We start from the raw sequence: 6,915 nt of genomic DNA, 5'->3' as shown, positions 1-6,915 counted from the left end.
TGATTTGATTGTAACCACTCCATGCATCCACGAATGTTAGCATTTCATGTCCTACTGTCGCATCCACCATTGCATCAATATGAGGTAGCGGGAAGGGATCTTTAGGATATGCCTTGTTGAGATCAGTGAAGTCTACGCATACTCTCCATTTTCCGTTCTTCTTAGGTACCACCACCACGTTGGATAACCACTCTGGATATTTCACCTCTCTTATCTTCTTTGCTGCCAGAAGGCTATCTACCTCTTGATTAATCACTTTATTTCTTTCAGCTGCAAACTTTCTTCACCTCTGCTGAATGGGTTTGCACTTTGGGTCCACACTGAACTTATATGTTATGATAGATGGGTCTATTCCTACCATGTCGTCATGTGACCATGCAAAGCAATCCTTTTTAGCCTGCAGAAATTCGATTAGTTGCTGCCTCAAGTCTCCTGTGCATCCAGCTCCAATTAGCACGGTCCTCTCTGGGTGCAGCTTGTCCAGGTTGATCTGATCTAGCTTCTCAGATGGGGGCTCAATGTATTTGTCCTGGACAGGCTGCTTCTGTAATTGCTATGCGGGGGGGGGGGCGGTGTAGGGAATTGTCTCCTCGTGATCTCCTCATATTGTCTCTACTCCCCACGGTGTAGGGAATTTTATGCATTGATGATATGTTGAGGGGACTGCTTTCATTTGGTGCAGCCACAGTCTTCCTAGGATGATATTGTAGATAGAGGGTCCGTCTATGACCAGGTACCTGATATGCTTGTTGACTCTTCCCACATAGGTTGGGATGACTATCTCGCCCAGTGAGTTGGCTGTCTCTTCACTGAATCCTACCAGTGGGATGGTTTTCTTCTGTAAATCCTTCTCACTAAACCCCATGTTTTCTATAGTTTTTAACATGATCAGATTGACCAAGCTGCCTGTATCTACCAGGACCTTTCTGACTGTACAGTTAGCCATCGACATGGTGATAATGAGTACGTCATGATGTTCCCGTTCGTCACATATGTCTTCTTCATTAAAGGCAACAGAAGGTAGATCGCTGTGAGAAATTCTGCAAGAATTTGCTGGCCTATCTCCTTTAGTCTCGGTGGCAAGCCTTTTAGCCGCTGAGTATGTCAGCCCCCTTAGATCTGAGCCGCCTGTTATCACGTTTATTATCTTGGTGTATGTGGGTGGAGTTGCAGGCTTCACGGAGCCTACCTTATCATGCTGCTTGCCCCCACATGGTAATAGGTGGCTCAGTTCTCCCTGCTCATACAGACGCTTGATCTCTCTTCGCAGCGTGTAACAGTCTTCAGTGTTATGCCCAATGTCACAATGTAACTCACACTTCTTCTTGTTATCTTTTCGCCATGCCTGTCCTTCTACTGGTGGCTTGGGCCACCTTACTCCATCTCCCATCTCCCTGAGTGCTTTCAGGATTCCTCCGATATCTTTAGTGAATCTATACTCTGCCAGAGTAGGGAGTTGCTTATTTTCTTTGATTCTGTTGACTCCCCTTCCATATGGCCTATAACTTTCATCCCTTTTACTGGCAGATTGCTTTCTTCCTGATTTTTCTACGGCTGAGGTGTTGAACACACTTGGTGCGTTAGGTAGGCTGACTCTGGCTAGTATGTCTTCCTCCAACCTGATTGCAGCAGCAGCTGCCTTTTCCTGTACTAATTCGAAGCTATGGCAGGGGTGCATGGTCAGCTGCTTATATAAGTCTGAGTCATGGTGAAGGCCCCTCCTAAATGCTTCCACTACTTTTGACACGTCGCACTCCCGCACTGCCACCTTCTCGTTGTTGAATCTGGTGTTGTATTCTCCAATGGTTTCTCCTGCTCCCTGGACGATTCACTATAGGTCTCCTGCATGCTTTTGTGGCTTCTAGCTGCTTGCAAGCTACTGGGTGAATGCATTTACCAGTTCAGCAAATGTGGAGATCAACCTGTTGGGCAGGCTTACAAACCATCGAAGTGCTGGTCTTGTCAAAGTGGGTCCAAATCCCTTGCACATGCAGGCCTCCTTTACTTGCCCTACGGCTGTTACTGTCATCATCTTCTGTTTGTACTGGCTCATATGGTCAAAGGGATCTATTGTGCCATCAAAGAAAGGCATGTTTGGACTGGTGAATCCCTGTGGCATGGCTGTAATGGATATGGCGTCCACAAATGATGAGTCGGCATAACTGTCAGGTGCCGCCTTTTCAAGTGGAGGTGGCAGTCCTGGAACCCTGCTTAGCATCTTCCTTAACTCCAAATATTACTGGTTTGTTATGTTTCCTGAATCTGGGGTTCGCCTGTCAACTGCTTGTTGATTCAATGTGCTGCCTCCTAGTCCAAACTCTTGAAGGCTCTGATGCGTCCCGGCAGCTAGGGGAGTTGAGGTCACAAGTGTTCGCTGCTGCCAGTTCACCTGCGGGTTTACCGTGGACCCTACTCTAGGTGTCTGGCCGGTTGCTACGAAATTATGAACAGGGATGCTACCTGATCGTGCTTCCACATGGCTGGCTGGCGGCCAGTTATCCGGTGTGAGGTATCGCAGCCCTCGTGGAGTTATTCTTCCATCTGATGATACTGTAGCTTGATCCAGCCTTGTTACCAGTTCAGATGGTATCTGTCGAAGCGGATTCCTGCTGCCTGATGCCTGATGCCCCCTGTGTTAGATCCACTACTGGAGCTCTTCCTTCACCTGCCTTGCTTGCTGATGTGACAGACTGTTGCTTTAGAATGTCTATCTGTGCCCAGAGCTCTCTGTCTCTTTTCCTTGCTTCAGCTTCAGCTTTCTTATGGTTTTCTCTCATGTTTTCCATGGCCTTTTGAAGGTTCTCTACTCCAGTAAGCAAGATTTGCGTTGGACTAGGTGGTCGGGTGAGGCCTGAGCTTGTTGTATTTTTGTCTGATCTTGCTTGGGTTGCTGCAGCAGGGGTTTTAGGAGGCAAAGAAGTTTTTGCCGTTGGTATAATTCTCGAGGCTTGCCCAGGAGCCTGAGTTGACACCGTTGATGCCAAGTTTTGAGTGGAGTTTGGCGGCAACGACGACTGACTGCTCCCTGACATAGCTTCTGACACTTGCTTATCCATAGCGTACTTAGATTATCAATGATTGACGACCACAATGCCCCATGGTGGGCGCCAAACTGTTTAGGTGATTTTTACCAATTTAGTTGTTTCGGGTCAATGCGGTCTTACTCGTTGGTTGCTTTATTGATTGTTTGTATTTGATATTTCGGGTCAATTGACACTTCCAGAACGACTCTTTCCATAACGAGCCGCCCCCCTCCATTCTCCCTGACTTCTCCCTGAGAGCCTTCCTGAACGCGGATTCTCTTGTCAATGGGCCTCTCTGCTTCCACACGCCTCCTAGCCCATCCTGTTTAGACGGATTCTCTCCATACTTGGGCTTCCCTTATTTTATTCTTCATCCACGGCCAAACTCGTTAATATGTATTATGTGGGTTTACTCTATTAGATCAATATGCAGATTTTAGCTTAAACAGTTTGCCCCCAATTCCTTGTGAGATACGTCTCGAGGCGTCGAATAAGGAATTTACGCATTCATTTCGAAAACCCTGCGCCGTCTTTCGCACTCCTTCCTGCGTACTCATCATTGCTCTTGTTCCCCACTCCCTCATTTCTCGCGCCCCCCTCTCTCTCTCTCTTCCTTTATAACCCCCAACCTCCACCTTAATTACTTCATTTAACCTCAAAACCCTTCTTCCCAGAAACTCTCCTCCTCCTTAAACTCTCCCTCTCCCTTTCTATTTTCTCCCGCCGGATTCCAGCGCCACTCCCCGCCGTTACTCTCTACCAGGTATTCCTTCATATCTTCCTTTATTTAATTTTCCCTTCTCTCTCTCCTCCGACCATCGGAAAACCCGTCACAGCTCCTCGACTTCCACCCCAGTCGACCAAAACCTGGACACCGTCTTTTCTTCCCGGAACCTTTTTACTCACCCCCATGACTGCAACTCCGCTTTGACTACCGCCAACATCCCCTTGATCAAGGGTTTGCTCGGTCTTGGTGATGGGGTTGACATTGTCATCCCAGAATCGGGTCAGAGGGCAGACGCTATCCGACCGGGGTGGGTCTGTCTTTATCTTTACCCGTTTAGATACGGCCTTCGCTTTCCCTTTCCAAGGTTTGTTCAAGATTTCATCTACACCAACAACTTTGCCATGACACAAATTTCTGCCACCATCTGGAGGGTTCTCCTTTCTTCTCTAGCCGCTAGCCAGAATATTGGCAACTTCATCTCCCTGGGCGATCCGGCCCATATGTATGATATCAGGTCTCTGGGAAGAGGCCATTTCTTCTTTCGGGGCTCTGGGGAGACTCCCTTCAGGCATGTGTCAAAGTCTAGGGACGAGAAGTTGTTTGAGGACTTCTTCTATGTGAGAAAGGCTTCTATCCAGCCGCATGTTGACTACATCTTCGAGAAATGGGTTATTTCTTCGAGTAAGTGGCTTTCCTAACGCCTGACTTATTCATCTCAATGGTTACTGGCTTACTCTGTTGCTTTCGTGCAGGTCCCTGCTACCTGACTCGCCTGGGTGTCCCAATATCTGCCCGCAACAAACTGTTCTGCATCCCTCTGTCTGAGAGAAAATTCCCTGACCCGCTACCTGGTTTCTCACCTGCTTCCTCCTCCAACCCTCAACAATCAGCCCACAACATGTCTTCTGGTAAGCTGCTTAGAGCTATCTTCGCTTGCATGTAATCTTGCTGCCTATCTAGCGCTTCTGTCACCTGAAATTATGGCTGCTCGCAGGTTCAAAAGTTGATCCTTTGGAGACCATCCTCTAGAGTGCCAAAAGAAAAAGATCTGCTGCAAGTCCTGACGTGTCATCTGCTTCCAAACGGAGTGCCCCTGCCGCCTCCTTCCAGCCACCTCTTACTCACTCCAGCTCTGTTCGTCCTGAACCTTTAGAGGTTAGCCCGCTGTCCCGACATCCTCCCTCTCCTCCTGCCATCCCTCGTGCTTCTGCCAGTGGTGGCATCATCGCCCACTTTCCAGAGGGCTTTGGAAATATTGACAAGGTGCCATATTGGCATGACATCGACCAGCTACTCTTCCCTTCCTTGGTGGATGCTTTCTCAGAGTTCGATCCAGAGGAGATGGCTGAAAATGACGTGCACAATGCTTTTATGGTGAGTATCTTCCCTCTTCTGCCTGTTCCAAGTTACTCATTTTAATTTTTTGCTAAATTCACCTTTCTCTACCCCCTGGCCTTCCAGTCTGCTCTCTACAATAGGAAGATGATCAATATAGTGCAGACCACCAGTCGTGCTACCAGCGCCAAGAACAGAGAGCTGACTGGGACCGTTGCTGATCTGGAGCGGCAACGTGCTGACTTGAAAGGACGGGTGGCTGAGCTGAAGGCAGATCTTGCTGACACCAAGAAGAAACTGAATGAGGTAGCTGACCAGCTGGCACGCACCCCAAGAAGTCTGTACTACATTCTCTGACTCCCTGAAGCGTTCTGAGGAGAGGATCAGTGAGTTGATCACCCTGGCCACCAACATTATTGCCTATGCTACCTGGCGGGGAAAGATCAGCGGGATGCGTGCCGCCCTTGATGAGCCTCCATCTCTGCAAGCTATCGAGGAGGAAGAGAGGCAGCCGGAGACCCTGTACCAGTTCAACCTGATCTGAGCATTCTGATGCCTGAAGTTGGCGAAGTGAACTCTCTCCTGCCTTGGCAGAGCAGGCTACTGTTGGGGATGCTGGGTTATTTCAGGAGGCCGTCGCAGTTGATGGAGCTCAAGAGGTCGTTGTTGCTGAGGGAATGCAAGCTGGTCTTGTACCTGAAACAAGTGGTCAGCAGGGAGAGACAGAGGAGGTGCCAGATGTGGAGGTCATCAATGTGACCGAAAGTTAAAAGTTTTTCTTCTTTTTTTTTTTATTTGTGAACTTTTTGGGATGGCAGTCTGACCCTTCGTTGGCAGACTTGTAAAATTTTTAAACAGTTTGTGTTTCTGGCAGCTCGCCATGGCGGCGATTTGAACTTGGGGCCATATTTTGGCCGAATTTTGAATACCCCTTGCCCTAGTTTGGCAAGTTTTAATTATGTCTTGTGTGTTATGTTTAGTTTTCTTAGCTTAAGAAGCTGCCGTGTCAGCCTGCTGGCTGATTTAAGCGAGTCATGTCAGCCTGAGAAGGCTGATTTAGACTCAGCTAGCTGCCGTGTTAGTCTGCTGACTGATTTAGGCACATGTCGCGTTGTAAAGGAGGAAGGTGGTCGTGTCATCCTTAGAGGCTTATTTAGACCAATCGTGTCAGCCTAAGGAGGCTGATTTACACTCAGCTAGCTGCCGTGTCAGTCTGATGACTGATTTAGGCATATGCCGCAATATGACTACTTAACCTTGTTTATGACGCAAGGTGTGTTCATCATGTTTAAAGCCAACAGGGGCGTACCTTAGGCAAGTTTATCGTCATTCTAGGACCAATGGGATGTTGCAGGATTCTGGTAGCTCAGAGATCCCTACGTGCCATATATGCGTGCATGCATGCTGGGGCCCTGACTAATTGCGATGAGTGCGAGCTACGTCAAGGGGGTGGTATCAGGGGTAGTTGGGTAAGCGTTCAGCTGTCAGCCAGGCTCCCTTTCGTATGTTCCATAGTTCGCCTAGTGAGGGGTGCTCCTAATAGAGAAAGTAGGTAAGGCATGTTGGAGTGCCATGTGCCTTATCACCCCACGTTTGCAGTTGACAGTCCTGCTAGATACACTTTCAACGTAGCATAGACATTAGAGTTCAGAGTGATGCACCTAGAGAAGCCTGAAAATAGAAAATTCTATCGGAGCGATGTGAAGTACCTGATGCCATCTCATGGGGTGCCAGAGCAATTGTGGTCCCAGGAAGCTTTCAGACCACATAACTCCAATAGTAGCTTTAAAAGTTGAAAGAAAATAGAAGTAAAAAAGAAAATGACACGAA

General features: G+C 48.2%; 1 protein-coding gene across 1 annotated transcript; it reads right to left on the bottom strand.

The window, feature by feature from the left end:
• Positions 1 to 283: 283 nt before the first annotated feature.
• LOC141649585 (uncharacterized) lies at positions 284 to 2,218 on the bottom strand. Its single transcript, XM_074458271.1, has 4 exons — positions 1,898 to 2,218; positions 1,440 to 1,819; positions 731 to 1,262; positions 284 to 553 (listed from the first exon to the last, which is right to left on the bottom strand). The coding sequence occupies exons 1-4, from the start codon at positions 2,216 to 2,218 to the stop codon at positions 284 to 286; spliced, it is 1,503 nt and encodes a 500-aa protein (XP_074314372.1).
• Positions 2,219 to 6,915: the final 4,697 nt, after the last annotated feature.

The sequence above is a fragment of the Silene latifolia genome, chromosome 3 (assembly GCF_048544455.1).
Source record: "Silene latifolia isolate original U9 population chromosome 3, ASM4854445v1, whole genome shotgun sequence".
Taxonomy (NCBI): domain Eukaryota; kingdom Viridiplantae; phylum Streptophyta; class Magnoliopsida; order Caryophyllales; family Caryophyllaceae; genus Silene; species Silene latifolia.
This window is presented reverse-complemented; position numbering and strand designations above follow the sequence as displayed.

Excerpts from the sequence above, each read along its gene's own strand:
- LOC141649585 (XM_074458271.1), bottom strand. The coding sequence starts at position 2,218 with ATGCTAAGCAGGGTTCCAGGACTGCCACCTCCACTTGAAAAGGCGGCA. Across the intron at positions 1,820-1,897 it reads TCTCCACATTTGCTGAACTG|GGAGCAGGAGAAACCATTGG; the intron begins GTAAATGCATTC and ends TGAATCGTCCAG. Across the intron at positions 1,263-1,439 it reads CAACTCCCTACTCTGGCAGA|AGAGATCAAGCGTCTGTATG; the intron begins GTATAGATTCAC and ends CACGCTGCGAAG.